At 48.0% G+C, this 17,671-nt stretch overlaps 2 protein-coding genes and 1 pseudogene across 2 annotated transcripts in view; all 3 read left to right on the forward strand.

The window, feature by feature from the left end:
* c2cd3 (C2 domain containing 3 centriole elongation regulator) overlaps window positions 1-3,442 on the forward strand; it is a 28,617-nt gene extending 25,175 nt beyond the window's left edge. Inside the window, exon 32 of the mRNA XM_064301517.1 lies at window positions 3,051-3,442. Within this exon, the coding sequence (XP_064157587.1) occupies window positions 3,051-3,194 (144 nt within the window). The 3' untranslated portion in view covers window positions 3,195-3,442. The remainder of the gene's footprint in view (window positions 1-3,050) is intronic.
* Window positions 3,443-5,867: 2,425 nt separating this feature from the next.
* On the forward strand, window positions 5,868-13,404 carry LOC135236474 (dicarboxylate carrier SLC25A8-like). The gene is made up of 7 exons (XM_064302899.1): window positions 5,868-6,020; window positions 6,301-6,769; window positions 7,124-7,331; window positions 8,031-8,228; window positions 8,457-8,558; window positions 12,523-12,703; window positions 12,917-13,404. The coding sequence occupies exons 2-7, from the start codon at window positions 6,644-6,646 to the stop codon at window positions 13,029-13,031; spliced, it is 930 nt and encodes a 309-aa protein (XP_064158969.1). The 5' UTR covers window positions 5,868-6,020; window positions 6,301-6,643; the 3' UTR covers window positions 13,032-13,404.
* A 1,508-nt stretch (window positions 13,405-14,912) lies between these two features.
* LOC135235733 (mitochondrial uncoupling protein 2-like) lies at window positions 14,913-16,413 on the forward strand (annotated as a pseudogene).
* The last annotated feature ends 1,258 nt before the right edge of the window (window positions 16,414-17,671 follow it).

Below are 17,671 nucleotides of genomic sequence, written 5' to 3' on the forward strand. Positions count from 1 at the left end.
GCTGGTTTGGGACGGCGCTGATTTGGGACGGCGCTGGTTCGGGACGGCGCTGGTTTGGGACGGCGCTGATTTGGGACGGCGCTGATTTGGGACAGCGCTGATTTGGGACAGCGCTGGTTTGGGACAGCGCTGGTTTGGGACAGCGCTGGTTTGGGACAGAGCTGGTTTGGGACGGCGCTGATTTGGGACGGCGCTGGTTTGGGACGGCGCTGATTTGAGACAGAGCTGGTTTGGGACTGCGCTGATTTGGGACGGCGCTGATTTGGGACAGAGCTGGTTTGGGACGGCGCTGGGGACTCGTAGTGGGGGGGGACGCCCGGTTTTGGGCAGAGCTCTGAAGGTCAGGGGTGGAAGGGGCGGTCCCCCGGGTGCTCGTTTTCTCTCCGAGCGGTTACTGGAGACACCGCTGGCAACCGCGCAGGATGCTCTTCAGATGAAATCTGCCGGTCCAAAAAGGAAGTGTGAAGGCTTCGCAGTGAACGGGTAGAAGGTGACAGTGCATCCAGTGGGATGAGTTAGTGAGCTGGTCTCACATCGACTGAAAGTGAGACCCTGAAAAGAGGCTTCACAGAAATGCTGTACTTACAACAATGCATCTGTAATTAAGAATCGACAAAACAATGAAATCAGAATAGGTATCAGTTATTTTTATTTTTTATTATTTTTGCACACTTTCACAGTGGCATAGTCTGATTTTATCATTATATGCCCCAAGATGAATCCTGATGGGATCCAGGTGCCTATACTGTACTTCTGTTGCTTCTCATTTTGCACATTGAAGCATGCAAAACTAAATCTTTGTAAGATTTCAAGGTTACATCACCTCGTGGTTGCATTTGCTAATGCTGTCTGTCTGCCAGCCAGACATGGCACCAATACAGAGAATTGTCTGCTTTATTTTTTTAAAAATTTTATGTGTGATAAAGCTTAATGAACTGGAGTGCAGATGCAGAACTAAAAATATAAAACCAACGTCACTGTATAAACCAAAGCTATGAGAAGGCACACGTGCCGTAGAGCAAGGCGGATGTGGCAGTCTAGCCGCAGGGGTGAAATAGTGGGGCTCGGTCGAAGGTTTGCAGCACAGCCATGCAGTCTGAGCAGCACCCCAGTTGCGCATGGCGTCCGTGAACGTTGTGTAAGAGATGAGTCGGTGTAGTAATGTCACTCTTAACTGGGCAAGGCGAGAATCCGTCCGGCCGGTCTATTTCTGTCACAGGCTGGCTGGGGGCTGGGGGCTGGGGGGCTGGGGGCTGGGGGGCTGGGGGACTGGGGGGCTGGGGGGCTGGGGGCTTGGCCTGGCACTAGGTGCTTGCGTACATCTGTCTCTCCTGCCAACTCTGCTGGGTGTGTCAGGGGTCAGGAGAACGGCGGGGCGTTGGCGTTAAAAGGAGTGGCGGTACAGTGTCGCAACACGAGTGGCCCCCGTTTGGCCGGGAGACCGTCACATCGGACGTCCCGTGGTGGGGGGGGGAGAAGGGCAGTCAGCAGTTCCATAACACCGCCTCATGGAAATATCCGATCTCGGACATAGTCCTGAGGGCACGGGCTTAAATAGCCGGGTCGCAGAGGGCGTCGCTCCGGGAATTTGGCCGCGCGTCTTCGGGCCCCAGCGGCATTGCTGGTTGGCAGCGTGCGTCGCTTTCGTGGGAACGGAAAGTCCAGCACCAAGAAACGAGCTCCGTTCGTCCTGGAGGGGACAGCTCAACTTGTGTCTGTTTACCCATCTCCAAATCTGATCGTGTCTCTTAAATTTAAGGGTTTGTTTGCAACCCTGTTAATATTTGTAGATTTCATTTTTCCTTGAACTGACTTCAGTCTTCCACTCTCATCCCTACTCGTTGGTTACATGTCTCAGAACACTCACTGAGTCCATAATCCTGTATAGTATTTAAGGTTCGCATTTATTTACTAACAAAACGGCTCCTACCATTTCAAATTTTTATTAAAGTATATTCTCTTTTTGAGTGCAGTTTATGAAGGGATTGTATATTTTTGGAGATGACTGCTTTACTCTGTCAACAGAATCTCTGGATTCCACTGACGCCATTTTTTCCTATTGCTTTTTTTTTTTTTTTTTAACCTGAATGAACTCGGCCTTTTGTGGGGATGGGTAGACACGTCTGCGTCAGCCTGTCGTACCTCTCCAGTTTCATGTTTGGGGGTGGGGGGGGTGGGTTGTTTATTGGGGAAATGTGTGCACAAAGGTCAGAGAGCCTCCCGAAAACTGGTTCTGGCCGGTGTGGCACTGCACCTCGTGAGGGAGGCAGAAACGCACGGGGGGGGGGTGTCATCAGGCTCCTTCGACAGGCTGGAGGAGAGGATGCACATTAGGCCTCCTTCAGGAGACCTCCTCGCCATGTGCCACTTCTTACCCAGGCTTGGGTTTCGAGTGCTGACCCCAGGAAGCCCGTTCCCTCCTCCAGCCCCATTACAACAAGCCACAGATTGCATGTGCATGTGGGTGCATCCTTCATTATCAGCAGTGAACAGTACAGAGATTATCCAGCTCTCAGAAAGCTCTAGAACGTTTGCCCTGCTGTGGCGGGCGGGGGGGGGGGGGGTCTCCTGGGTTTCATGGATGAAGATGCAGAGCCCACAGCCACTGGCACCGACACCGACTGGGTCATTTATTAGGCAGCCAGGGACAAACTTACTTCATTTCGAGAAGAACGAAGGAACGGCGTCCACAGGAGCCACACCTGTGACGCATGTCTGTCCGGTGCATGGGAAAGCTCTTGAGCCGGAGCTGTGAAATGCAGAATGACCTGTTCGCATTATCGCAGTGTTGCATTGTGTTTTTTGGCCCGCACTCACGCTGACTATTGTTGTTTTGAATAGAGCTAAGGTGTATCCCATCTCAAGGGCTTAATAAATCTGCTAATGTTACACTCCCACTGGTACGAAACCAGTAGTTGCTGGGTGTGCCGTTAATATTCACATAACAAGAGATCCTTGTAACGCGTCTCTGCTTACTATTAGCAATTGGCGAAGCAAATGATACAAAAATGAAGTTGACAGAAAATGTGTTTTTTTTTTTTTTTTGCCAGCAGAAGTCGTCGGGTCAGTCAGGAACTTCGTTGCAAAAAGCTCCACGACCAAGACCCAGCATACCGCCAGCGTCTGCTCGGAACAGAGAGGAAACAAAGAGGATCGCCAAGATTTTTGCATCCCGTTTTACACAGGAAAAATAGCAGTTTTATCTTGTTTTTTTAAACAAAACTTTTCAACTTTGTTTCTCTGAATGTATAGTGTATCTGTATATAATGTCATTTGTATATTATTTGCTGAGTCTGTCAGATCTGAAATCTCCTGTGCTAATTTCGGTGTCGGATTATGTTGAGATTCCATATGTACAGTAATTTTAAAATAATGTAAAGAGTGTAAATTTTTTTGTTCATGCAGTATTTCTGTAATTTTTTAATAAATGAAAATAAAAAGGTTTGGTGTGCGATGCTTGGACAGTTTAGGGGGGAGAGGTATGCATATTAATCTTGGTGAAAAGTAGGCCTTATTCCAGTATCAGTATTTGCAGGAACAGACAAAATAGAGACAGCAGCTACAGCTGTTATTGGTGCAGGTGAGTCTGTGTCTAGCAGAGGTCTTCTAAATAATTAACCTCTAGCTTAGCCTGCCCTTGTCTTTGTACAGGCTTAATGCTTTGGTTCTGCATAACATTTGTGTGCTGGTTTTTAGTTGAACCATGTATTGCTAGTATGATTTGAATTATTTTCTTTCCTAATTTTACATGATTTCTTCTTGCCAATGTTACACTGTACAAAAGTTGGAACATTTTGTTTTGGCAGCAAACACTGGGTTGACTGAGGACGAACTGTGGCATTATTCAGCAGAAAATGAGTCGAGTTTTTTTTTTTTTTTTTCTTTTTTAAGAAGCTGTAACTAAGTCCCGCGTCCCCCCTCCGCCTGTACACACCCCCACTTCTGTCAAGCAACGGCTTGATTTATGCGAACAGGTCCAGATCTTTATACGTGGCCCCTACCCCCCATTTATTTCTTGTCCCACATGTCTGAAGGGCTTTAATGCCATGCAGGTGCTAATACACCCCTTCAGCTACACACAGGATTGGCTCGAGCCATACTGTGCCCTCCTGCAACAGCCGCGCCGTTACGTAAATTTAATGGCTGGCGGAGGTGAGAGAGAGAGCGGTATTCCGCGTGCTACAGCGTCTCGGTCTGCTATGCAGACGTCATGTACCATACCAACGGAGGTTATGAGCGTACTCAGAAGGCTCGCCTCGTTAAAATGTTGTGTGTGTAAGCAATGCATGTCGGGTCATTGCACATCATGAGGCTATGGCAGTTTTTTTTTTTTTTTGAAATTATGACTACAGGGATTGGAGATTATGGAACAGAAAGCTTTGAAGAAAGCAGTTGCATAGTTATGCCGTTCTCTGCAAGCCAAAAAATGTAATAAAAATAAATACATTTATTTGATAATACGATTCCACTATGCAATGTTCCCGGTACAAATTAATGGAGTGTTTGTTTCAAGATATTTGAAATATTTATACAATGTAAATGTACATTTTTTCTACGTTCATTTTCTATGTGAATAATTTTGAAGTATATCAAATCAAAGGCAGTGTAGGTTTAACAAAAAAAACATGCAATACTTTTCCTTACAGGTCATAATCATTGAAAATTCTGCTCTAGGCAAGCTCTTCCAGAATTATGTTTCAATCTCCAACACAAGCAGTATTCTTGGTACTGTAATTCTTAAACCTGTATTCTAGATAATGCCAAATAGGTGCGTCATATTCTGACTTTATGCCCAGTTGATCCATTTTTAACGTTTTTTGTCTTTGACGTTTCTGTACATACGTGGCATTGCGGGATGCCCCGTACAGAGGTTTCAACGGCTGTGACCCTGACACACAGTAACAACCGGTTATTACCGAAATTAATTGCCATTTTTAAAACTTGAGCCGGCAGGACGAGCCCTCGCGTTTGATTGGTTGGCAGTTCACTACCCGCCTCAGTCAGGAGACACCTGCTGAGCTCGACTTCGGCGGAAAAAAAAAGAAACAGGAGGATCCGAGAGGGAGGTTCCTTAACGAATGTCACAGTCTTCAAAGAACACGTGCCACTGAATCTTATAGGTGTTCAATCTTATATCTTAGTCTTAGATCTTAGTCTTTCACGTAGGATATGGCAAGGCGAGTGTCACAGAGACACTCTTAGTCATTCATGTACACTTTTAATTGTTTGAAAATTAATGTTATAAATATATATCTTACTCCAAGTATTTCAATGTCGCTTTGCAAAACCACTAACATAAACGTAAAACGATACACGCAGGTTTGGGGGGGAGACATGGAGACATGTCACCCCAATATTTTCACAATTGGTCCCCGACTTTTGAGTATGCTTGTGAGCTTTGACGTTTGACTCCGCGAGCCTCGGAGATCCAGCAGTGTGTCTCCCCCAAAGGTGAAATGAAGCCAGCCCCTATAAAACGATTGCTATCACTGTTGTTCTGTACTGTACTGCAGAATAATTGTTCAGGTAGGCTAGTAAACATCACTGGTACCTCTGAGCACAAATCAAGCATCAGCGACGACGCAAAGCAAACACCAGTCCATCACAAAATCATTTTTGCGCTCTATTTCTGGGGTGTCCAGTGTCGTACCGCACATTTATAGTTTTATTAACTAAAACTATGGAATAACTGAACCCGAATTCATTTCGAATTATTGCCAATTCTGTCTACTAAGCAAACTACAAATACACTTACGTTATTTAAAAATAAACGATACGCATGACACCTTATGCATGTCGTTTGTTGCGTCACGTGAGAAAACTGGTAAACACGTTTGGAGCAATACCGGGGGCACGGATGACAGGGTGTACACTTGGCACGTCAGAGGACAAGGTGTATAAATTGAGAGGGTTTCTTCACACAGCAAGAAACGCAGAAATTGCTCAGTGGAATAAGCTTCCGGATCCTTTTTCAACCGTATTTTGAATCCGAAACATTGGATGACATTAAATTCAATCAGGTAAAAACACATCGAATAATGTGTATTTTAGTTTAACAGAAATATTTGTTTTATGTTACTGTGCTTTTTGAATGTAGACCACACATTGTATTTCGCACATGTTAAAATGTGTTGTACTGCTTTTGCGGTACAGTTTAAATTTTAAGACAGGTTTGCAGTTCACAGTTAATACACTGCTTGGATTAGTATGCCTATTTTGAAATATACCGTAAAACAGTAGATTAGCTAACCATTAACAGACTGATTTTAATTCATTCTGTCATTATTTGTCGTTTCACAGGCAGGAAGTGGTATGTTGCTTTCGCGCTGTACCTTAATCAGTTTTATGGCCAAAAACGGTATAGTTGGCCAGCACTCTGAACGGAGAAACTTCCCACTGCCTGAAACCTGAGACTGGACCAGCTCTGACCTGTTTGGTAACCGAAAACTCCAAAGGATTCATTAAAGGAAGATCAGTATAAAGACTTACTTTTCTCCGGTCATGCACAACATGCAGAAACCCTAGACTGCTTTTTACGCCCTGCTCAAACACAAGTGGACCATAGCTGAGCGTTCAGTTCACATTGAAAAGAGCCGGTGCGACAGCTTTTTTGTTTTTGGATTTTCTACACAGCGGTTTAGTCATGGTTGGAATGAGACCCACAGACCTGGCCCCCACGGCAACCGTCAAGTTCTTTGGGGCAGGGACGGCAGGCTGCATCGCCGATTTGGTCACCTTCCCGTTAGACACGGCCAAAGTCAGGCTTCAGGTGAGGAAAGGCAGATGTTTTTCAAAGCATGCAAAACATGACCAGGACTACCAACACATAACCTAACATAATAAGACCAGCCAGTCAGACCAACAATGCTTGCCATGTTCCTACCAAACGGTACCTAGTGCTCACCGTTTACCTACAGACAGATACACAGGTCAGTGTGTTATCCACACAGATTTTGTTTAGTATAAATAACTTTGGACAAACACGTTCTACAATCCTACTCTTGGTGGATCTCAGAATCCTTTCGGAGCTCTTTTTATCGAACACGTACACCATAAATCCCAGTTTTTTGGAGCTGCACCCCATGACCCTTACCTTATGTATGTGTGTGTGTGTGTGTTCCAGATTCAGGGGGAGGCCCAGCCAGCAGAGGGGGCCAAAGGGACGAGGTACAGGGGCGTGTTTGGCACCATCAACACCATGGTGAGGATGGAGGGCCCGAGGAGCCTGTACAGCGGGCTGGTGGCCGGGCTGCAGAGGCAGATGAGCTTCGCCTCGGTCCGCATCGGCCTCTACGACTCCATGAAGCAGTTCTACACGAGAGGATCGGAGAGTAAGCTTTCCACCACCGTCAACCACCAACCATCAACCACCACCACCGTCAACCACCAACCACTGCCCGCGCTGCAGCCACATCACTGATAAGGGCGGAGTGTAGTGTAATGGGTAAGGAGCAGACCCGGGCCAAATACGTACAGTACTTGTTTTGGATTCAAATACTTTTCTGTGCTCAGTTCATTTTTGCCTGGTGTAATTCAGCCTGCCAGTATGACCAGAAGGCAGGGTTTTGCACTTTTTGAGAGTATTTAATTGGTTCCAATACACCAGACAAGGTCAGTAAAGAGTAGAAAAGTATTTGAATCCAAAACAAATACGTATTTGACCCAGGTCTGTTAAGGAGTTGGGCTTGTAACCTGAATGTCACAGGTTCAGCTCCCCAGTAGGACACTGCCGCTGTACCCTTGAGCAAAGGCACTTAACCTGCATTGCTTCGGTATATATCCGGCTGTATAACAGGATACAATGTAAATGCTATGTTAAAAAATTTTTTTTTTTTAAAAGTTGTGTAAGTCGCTATGGATAAGACCGTCTGCTAAATGCCTGTAGTGTAATGTAGTGATAATAATAGGGGATTTATTTTATGGAGTGCCTTTCATGGAAGTGTTTTATTGTGTGCGTATGTCTGCTTCTCTGAATCGGGCCGTGGAAAAGCCGCTCACATCTGTCCCCCTACCCCTCCCCCTCCCTCCAGGCGCTGGCATCGTCAGTCGGCTGATGGCGGGCTGCACCACGGGGGCGATGGCGGTGGCCTTCGCCCAGCCCACCGACGTGGTGAAGGTGCGCTTCCAGGCCCAGGTGCGCCCGGCCGACGGGATGAAGCGCTACAGCGGCACCATGGACGCCTACAGGACCATCGCGCGGGACGAGGGGGTCAGGGGCCTCTGGAAAGGTACTGGACCCCCCCCCCCCTCACCTTCACTCGGTTTACCTGTGAAGTCATGTGACGTTCAAGATCACTTTCCGCCATTATTGGTTTTACTATAACCGATTACCACACAATGATGGACAAAAATTGCTTTTGCTTTGAAAATATTAAATGTAGTCTTTTTTAAACCAATAGAAAGAAAATGACAAGCGCAAAATGTAATTACATTTGTGCATATTCTCACTGTCTCAGGTTGCCTGCCAAACATAACGCGCAATGCCATTGTGAACTGTGCAGAACTGGTCACCTATGACATCATCAAAGAGCTCATCTTAAAGTACGACCTCATGACAGGTAAGCCTTCTAATGGAACCCCAAGAATAACTTCCTTAAGAGATTTGTAAATATGTACAGTGTATTATTCTGTATGATTCCGTGTACTTTTCAGTGTCATTCACAATGTGCAAATGATTTGGCAATAAGTTTAGCCAGACAATGTTGCTGGGGTCAAAGTCAAATTTTTGACTGACATACAATGTGCATAACAAAACAAAAGGGGCTTTACATTACATTAAAGGCACTTATCCAAAGCAACTTACCCAACTTTTTTTTTTTTTTTTTTTTACATAGCACTTACATTGCATCCATTGTATACTGGAGCAATGCAGGTGAAGTATCTTGCTCAAGGGTGCAACAGCAGAGTCTTACCTTGGAATCGAACCTGTGACCTCTAAGTTGCAAGACTAGCTCCTTACCCGTTTTACACTGAACGTACGCTGCCCCCCCAGCTTTAAGCTATAAAGATACACGGACTGAAGCGCAGCTGCCACGTTACGTAATCTCAGGAGGCTCCCAGCGCTAACGGCGGCGCCGCCGTGCGTTTCATTATAGACATTACATTATAGGTATTTAGCTGACGCTCTTATCCAGAGCGACTTACAACAGAGTAACCAAACTCAGGATCAAGTCCGCTTAAGTCCATTGAACAACATGTAGATAAAAAGCCTTTACTATGATGCATACAATAAGGAGAAACAAGATAGTCTGAACAAAATTTTTTTTTTTTTTATAGTTATGGGAGGGGGTTTAGGGAAGAGGAGAGAGGTACACAGAGAAGAGGTGCGTCTTGAGTTTCCGTTTGAAGGTGCTCAGACACTCTGCTGTTCTGACCTCCACTGGAAGATCGTTCCACCATCGTGGGGCCAGAACTGCAAAGAGTCGAGACCTTGTTGCTGCTCGTGTAGGGGGAGGAATCAGCCGCCCTGTAGTAGCCGATCGGAGCGATCTGGCCGGCTTGTAGGGTCTGATCATCTTCTGCAGATAACCAGGAGCTGACCCCTTGACTGCTTGGAAAGCAAGCACCAGTGTCTTAAACCGGATGCGAGCTTGCACTGGTAGCCAGTGGAGGGAGATGAGGAGGGGAGTGACGTGGGAGTCACGAGGGAGGTTGTAAACCAGACGTGCTGCTGCATTCTGGATGAGCTGAAGGGGTCTGGTGGCTGATGCTGGGAGGCCAGCCAGGAGGGAGTTGCAGTAGTCCAGACGTGACAGTATCATGGCCTGGACCAGGAGCTGTGTGGAATAATTGGTGAGGAGTGGTCTTATTCTGCGGATATTGTACAGGATGAACCTGCACGACCGGGTGGTTGCCGCGATATTCTCAGAGAGTGACAGCCTGTTGTCGAGCACAACTCCAAGATTTCGGGCACTCTGTGAAGGGTGTAGGGAGTGTCTCCTAAAGAAATGGGGAGATGAGAAGTGGGAGAGGTAAGAGAAGGAATATGGAGAAGTTCCGTTTTGTTTGTGTTGAGCTTGAGCTGGTGTTTGGTCATCCAGCTCTGGATGTCACTCAGGCAGGCGGATATGCGATCGGAGACCTGAGTGTCTGTGGGAGAGAAAGAGTAGAAAAGTTGAATATCATCTGCATAGAGATGATATGACATGCCATGGGCGGCAATAACAGGGCCAAGGGACCTAGTATACAGGGAAAAGAGGAGGGGACCAAGGACAGAGCCCTGAGGGACCCCAGTTGTGAGGGGACGAGGAGCTGATACTGCACCGGCCCAGGCAACCTGGAAGGAGCGGCCGGAGAGATAGGACGCAATCCAGTTGAGGGCTGGTCCGCAAATTCCCAATTTTGTCAGGGAAGACAGAAGTGTAGGATGGTCAACGGTGTCGAAGGCAGCTGAGAGGTCAAGAAGAATTAGGACAGATGAACGGGATGCTGCGTGTGCTGCGTGGAGAGACTCAGTGACGGAGAGCAGGGCAGTCTCCGTCGAGTGACCGGGTCTGAAACCAGACTGCTGAGGGTCTTGGAGGTTATGTTTAGAAAGAAAAGAGGAAAGTTGGTTAGACGCAGCACGTTCGAGAGTTTTAGATAGGAATGGAAGAAGGGATACCGGTCTGTAGTTTTGGGTGAGGCAGGGGTCCAGTGTTGGTTTCTTCAGAATGGGGGTGATGTGGGCTCTTTTGAAAGATGACGGGAAGGTGCCAGAAGTCAGGGAGGAGTTAATCAGGTGGGCGATGAAGGGGATGATCTCTGGTGAGATCAGCTGGAGGAGGGTAGAGGGGAGGGGATCAAGGGCACAGGTGGTGGGACGGTGGGAGAGCAAGAGTTGGGAGACATCAGGGAGAGAGAGTGGGGAGAAGGTGGAGAATGTGGGGAGGGTCATAGAGGGGATGGGGGAGGGAAGGGTGGGGAGTCGGGAGGGTCAAGGGAGCTGCGGATGAGTGTGACCTTTGCTTCGAAGAAGGCTGCGAATTCTTCAGCAGTAAGGGAGGTCTGAGTTGGAGGTGAGGGTTTACTGAGGAGAGAGGAGAAAATTGAAAACAGTTGCCTGGGGTTAGCAATAGATTTGTGTATTTTAGAGTGGTAGTATGTTGCCTTGGCAGTGGCAACTGCTGAGGAGAAGGAGTTCAGTAGGGACTGGTAGGCAGAGAGGTCCGTTGGCATTCTAGACTTCTTCCAGTTCCGCTCTGCTGCACGCAGGGCAGTCCTGGAAGATCGCAGAACGTCAGTCAGCCACGGGCATGGAGGAGATGGGCGTGTGGGCCTGGAGACAAGAGGACAGAGGGTATTAATGGCAGTGGAGAGTGATGATAGCAGGGTGTCAGAGGCCGAGTCAGAGGGAAGGGCAGAGAAGACATCAAGAGGGGGAGGGAGGCAGTGACACAAGGGGCAAGAGAGGAGGGAGAAAGGGCGCACAGGTTACGGCGGACAGAGACGGTAGGGCTGGGTGGAGAGAAGGGGTGTGGGTGGGAGGGAAGGGGGAGTGAGAAGGAAACAAAATGATGATCAGAGGTATGGAGAGGGGTGACGTTTAGGCCAGTGCAGGTGGTGTTCCTCAAAAATACGAGGTCGAGGAGGTTGCCAGCCTTGTGGGTTGGGGGAGAATGCTGGAGGGAGAGGTCGAAGGAGTGGAGTAGTGGAAGGAAGGCTGCAGACTGGGAGGCTTCAAGGTGAATATTGAAGTCTCCGAGGAGGATGAGGGGGCACCATTCTCAGGGAAGGAGCTGAGCAGGATGTCAAGCTCATCCAGAAAATTTCCCAGGGGACCTGGGGGCGGTAGATGACAGAAATAAACAGGTTAGATGGGTGAGTCACATGTACAGAGTGGTGTTCAAAACTGGACAGAGAGAGGTGAGAGTGGAGAACAGAGAAATTCCAGGAGCGGGAGAGAAGTAAACCTGTGCCACCACCACGGCCTGATGGCCGGGGTGTGTGGGAGAATGAGAATGAGGAGGATAGCGCGGTTGGGGTAGAAGAGTTGTCAGGGCTGATCCAGGTCTCTGTGAGGGCCAGGAACTGGAGAGACAGGTGGGAAGCGTAGGCGGAGATGAAGTCGGCTTTTCGGGTTGCCGACTGGCAGTTCCAGAGTCCCCCAGCGAGGGTGGCATTCTGGCTGGTAGCTGGTTGCAGGTCGCGGAGGTTGGATGGGTTTCTCTGTCGTGGGGGCCCGCGACGCTGGAAGCGGGTTCGGAAGGGGAGAGAGCATACTGGGATGGGGAGGGAGCGCATAAAATGTGACGGAGCGACGCTATGCGTCGCTCTAAAAGCCCTATTATTGTGCAAATGCACCTGAAACTAATGACACCATTAAAACAATAAATCAATAGAATTCCTAAAATTCCTAACCGACGCACGTGACCTCAATTACAAGCAATTCTATATATTCTAAAATATTCGACAACCGCGTAAAACCCTACTGCACGCAATACAAGTAAAAAACTTTAAAATCTACTTCTCACGCAACGGAACCGGTAGCAGACGCGAAGCACACGAGTTGGTTACACTTCTGACGAGTTGGTTTCCCCACAGACAGCCTGCCGTGCCACTTCACCGCCGCGTTCGGCGCGGGCTTCTGCACCACCATCGTGGCGTCGCCGGTGGACGTGGTGAAGACGCGCTTCATGAACTCGCCCCCCGGGCAGTACGGCAGCGCCGTGCGCTGCGCCGCCACCATGCTGAAGACGGAGGGCCCCACGGCGTTCTACAAGGGGTGGGTAACGGGGGGGAGAGGGGGGCGGCTGTAGAGTGGGAGTGGGAGTGGGAGTGGGAGGGGAGGGGAGGGAGGGGGGGGGGGTGCGAGGTGGCAACTAATTACAAGCGCTCTCATTCTGTTCTTCCATTTTAATGAGTTTATACTCCATCTTATTTATTTATTTGAAAGGGACAATGGACAGTTAGTAACTGCCCCCTCTTCCTCTTCTAGGTTCATGCCGTCTTTCCTGCGCCTGGGCTCGTGGAACATCGTGATGTTCGTCTCTTACGAGCAGATCAAGAGAGCCGTGATGAGGACACAGCAGTCCTGGGAATCCCCAAATTGAGCTCCTAAACCCCCCCCCTTTTGGGCACTGGGATGTCCGTGGACGTTAATTTGAGGGCGGGGTTTGAGCCCCTTGCGGACGCTCGTACCTGTGTTGCATGTGCGCTGTCTTGCTCCGCCAGCCAGTGAGATGTCACAGCACTGGACAACATGTTAGCCTAGCGCACAGGGCTGCTGGCCCAATATTCCATCTCCGTGACGACGAAACGGAGAGACCACAGGTGCGTCTGTGGCAGAGAAGAGCCGGACTGCAAACTGGACTTCCTGCCGTCAGACAGAGCATTCTAACTGAGAGCTGAGGAACCTTTCTAACCCACTCAGGGTCAAATCTCATTTGAGGACTTTATAAGCTTGCTTTTTTTTTGTTGGGTTTAAAAGTTTTACCGCTTTTTTAATCACCAGTAAAAAGTGTTTCCCTAGGTCAAATTAATTTTTTTTTAAAAAATGGTCATTGTTGGAAAAACCCCCCCCCCAAAAAATTCTTCCTTTTTTGCTCAACAATTTCAAAAACCCAAAAATTTTCCCCAAATCCAAAAAAAAAAAACCAAAATCCAATGTGAAGGTATTTCATTTGGGCTTTTTCCCCCCCCAAACTTAGTCCCCCAAAATTTAGATAAACACTTTGCTTCGAAGAAGGCTGCGAATTCTTCAGCAGTAAGGGAGGTCTGAGTTGGAGGTGAGGGTTTACTGAGGAGAGAGGAGAAAATTGAAAACAGTTGCCTGGGGTTAGCAATAGATTTGTGTATTTTAGAGTGGTAGTATGTTGCCTTGGCAGTGGCAACTGCTGAGGAGAAGGAGTTCAGTAGGGACTGGTAGGCAGAGAGGTCCGTTGGCATTCTAGACTTCTTCCAGTTCCGCTCTGCTGCACGCAGGGCAGTCCTGGAAGATCGCAGAACGTCAGTCAGCCACGGGCATGGAGGAGATGGGCGTGTGGGCCTGGAGACAAGAGGACAGAGGGTATTAATGGCAGTGGAGAGTGATGATAGCAGGGTGTCAGAGGCCGAGTCAGAGGGAAGGGCAGAGAAGACATCAAGAGGGGGAGGGAGGCAGTGACACAAGGGGCAAGAGAGGAGGGAGAAAGGGCGCACAGGTTACGGCGGACAGAGACGGTAGGGCTGGGTGGAGAGAAGGGGTGTGGGTGGGAGGGAAGGGGAGTGAGAAGGAAACAAAATGATGATCAGAGGTATGGAGAGGGGTGACGTTTAGGCCAGTGCAGGTGGTGTTCCTCAAAAATACGAGGTCGAGGAGGTTGCCAGCCTTGTGGGTTGGGGGAGAATGCTGGAGGGAGAGGTCGAAGGAGTGGAGTAGTGGAAGGAAGGCTGCAGACTGGGAGGCTTCAAGGTGAATATTGAAGTCTCCGAGGAGGATGAGGGGGGCACCATTCTCAGGGAAGGAGCTGAGCAGGATGTCAAGCTCATCCAGAAAATTTCCCAGGGGACCTGGGGGCGGTAGATGACAGAAATAAACAGGTTAGATGGGTGAGTCACATGTACAGAGTGGTGTTCAAAACTGGACAGAGAGAGGTGAGAGTGGAGAACAGAGAAATTCCAGGAGCGGGAGAGAAGTAACCTGTGCCACCACCACGGCCTGATGGCCGGGGTGTGTGGGAGAATGAGAATGAGGAGGATAGCGCGGTTGGGGTAGAAGAGTTGTCAGGGCTGATCCAGGTCTCTGTGAGGGCCAGGAACTGGAGAGACAGGTGGGAAGCGTAGGCGGAGATGAAGTCGGCTTTTCGGGTTGCCGACTGGCAGTTCCAGAGTCCCCAGCGAGGGTGGCATTCTGGCTGGTAGCTGGTTGCAGGTCGCGGAGGTTGGATGGGTTTCTCTGTCGTGGGGGCCCGCGACGCTGGAAGCGGGTTCGGAAGGGGAGAGAGCATACTGGGATGGGGAGGGAGCGCATAAAATGTGACGGAGCGACGCTATGCGCGCTCTAAAAGCCCTATTATTGTGCAAATGCACCTGAAACTAATGACACCATTAAAACAATAAATCAATAGAATTCCTAAAATTCCTAACCGACGCACGTGACCTCAATTACAAGCAATTCTATATATTCTAAAATATTCGACAACCGCGTAAACCCTACTGCACGCAATACAAGTAAAAACTTTAAAATCTACTTCTCACGCAACGGAACCGGTAGCAGACGCGAAGCACACGAGTTGGTTACACTTCTGACGAGTTGGTTTCCCACAGACAGCCTGCCGTGCCACTTCACCGCCGCGTTCGCGGCGGCGCTTCTGCACCACCATCGTGGCGTCGCCGGTGGACGTGGTGAAGACGCGCTTCATGAACTCGCCCCCCGGGCAGTACGGCAGCGCCGTGCGCTGCGCCGCCACCATGCTGAAGACGGAGGGCCCCACGGCGTTCTACAAGGGGTGGGTAACGGGGGGGAGGGGGGAGGCTGTAGAGTGGGAGTGGGAGTGGGAGTGGGAGGGGAGGGGAGGGGAGGGGAGGGGGGGGTGCGAGGTGGCAACTAATTACAAGCGCTCTTATTCTGTTCTTCCATTTTAATGAGTTTATACTCCATCTTATTTATTTATTTGAAAGGGACAATGGACAGTTAGTAACTGCCCCCTCTTCCTCTTCTAGGTTCATGCCGTCTTTCCTGCGCCTGGGCTCGTGGAACATCGTGATGTTCGTCTCTTACGAGCAGATCAAGAGGGCCGTGATGAGGACACAGCAGTCCTGGGAATCCCCAAATTGAGCTCCTAAACCCCCCCCTTTTGGGCACTGGGATGTCCGTGGACGTTAATTTGAGGGCGGGGTTTGAGCCCCTTGCAGACGCTCGTACCTGTGTTGCATGTGCGCTGTCTTGCTCTGCCAGCCAGTGAGATGTCACAGCACTGGACAACATGTTAGCCTAGCGCACAGGGCTGCTGGCCCAATATTCCATCTCCGTGACGACGAAACGGAGAGACCACAGGTGCGTCTGTGGCAGAGAAGAGCCGGACTGCAAACTGGACTTCCTGCCGTCAGGCAGAGCATTCTTAACTGAGAGCTGGAGGAACCTTTCTAACCCACTCAGGGTCAAATCTCATTTGAGGACTTTATAAGCTTGCTTTTTTTTTGTTGGGTTTAAAAGTTTTACCGCTTTTTTTGTTTGTTTTGTTCTGTTTTTGCTATTGTCTGTGTTATATATGCCCTGTCCTGCCTTTTGTAATGTCAAATTGTTTGTATTTTTTGTTTGTTTGTATTTTCTGTATTTTTTCACACCTGATCTTAAGGTTTTCCATTTGCATCTCTTAATGTTCTTACTTTTACCTCTCCTTTAATTGTCTGTAAAGCACAGTGTGCTGTATTACTTGAAGGCTATATCAATTATTAAAATTCTCATTGCAGAATTATAACTGAATAAATACATGTAATTCTACATACAATCTTGTCAAGGTTTTTCCCCGTTGAGTTTCTGATATTATGTTAGACAAATCACCAGTCAAAGTGATTCCTAGGTCAAATATAATTTTTTTTATAAATGGTCATTGTTGGAAAAACACCCCCCCCCAACATTCTCTTTGCTCAACAATTTCTAAATCCAAGTTTCTAAATCCAAGAAAAAAAACCTGAAATCCCAGATGTGAATGATAACTACTTGGTCGTTTTCCAAACTTAGTCGCCCTAAATAGATAAACATGAAGCAAGCACAAACCTCAACTCAGTGGCAACTCAACTACAGTTAACACAGAAATAAAGTGGAGAACACCCCCCCCCCCACAATTTGCAAGGAAAAGAAATCCCATTAAGACAACACATGCATTTTAATACTTCAAACAATATACCCATATCCACAACTGTTTCAAAACAGAATTGGAAACAAAGGGGAAAGGCCAGGTCCAAAAATGCAAAAACTACATTTGTTTAAACTTGGGACGCCCCACTCCTTGCTTCAAAATAACATAGCATGCCAGGGAAGGTTGAGACTACCCACCTTTGATCTTCTTACATAATGCAAGCTTCACCGTGTACTCAGAGTATAAGCAGGGGTGAAGGGTCACAGGCCCCTCTATCCGCGTGCAGTACAGGAACATTACCATGTAAAAGAAACCAGGTTACCCAGATGGCAGAATGCATGGTGCTGGAGGTACAAAAGTCACACTGACTCAGGACTGTCCAAAGTTAGTTTAACACATGGGGTTTCCAAATTTTGTCCTGAAGCCTCCCTGTGTAAATGCGATTTCGTTCCAACCGCAATAGCAATCCCGTAATTTTAACAAGATGCTGATTTTTCTCACGAGTGCTTTTTCCTGTTTAGAGGGATTATTTACCCTCTTAAACCATATTATGGCTAACATTCCCATGTTCATATTGTGCTACATTGAAGACAACTACATAAAAAGCAGCAACTTTTTTAAAATCGAAAGACAGCGGCAAATCAATAAGCTCCTAATTAGGTTGTTGAACACGTGTTTCGTTTCATAATTTGTTCCTTAACTTAACACAATGCACGTTTGACTCATTATCATGTGTTTGATTTCTTCATTATCTTCCTTTATCTTTTATATTTGAGCTTGCTGCGAGGATCTTAGGTTTTTAAGTAGCCTATAGTGTCATCTTTAGAAAAAGCTTGAAAACTTTACGAACAGCAGAATTAAACACGCATTAAAACAAACGAAGCAAAGTCCATATCTGCATTTGGTTCGTG

The sequence above is a fragment of the Anguilla rostrata genome, chromosome 12 (assembly GCF_018555375.3).
Source record: "Anguilla rostrata isolate EN2019 chromosome 12, ASM1855537v3, whole genome shotgun sequence".
Taxonomy (NCBI): Eukaryota; Metazoa; Chordata; class Actinopteri; order Anguilliformes; family Anguillidae; genus Anguilla; species Anguilla rostrata.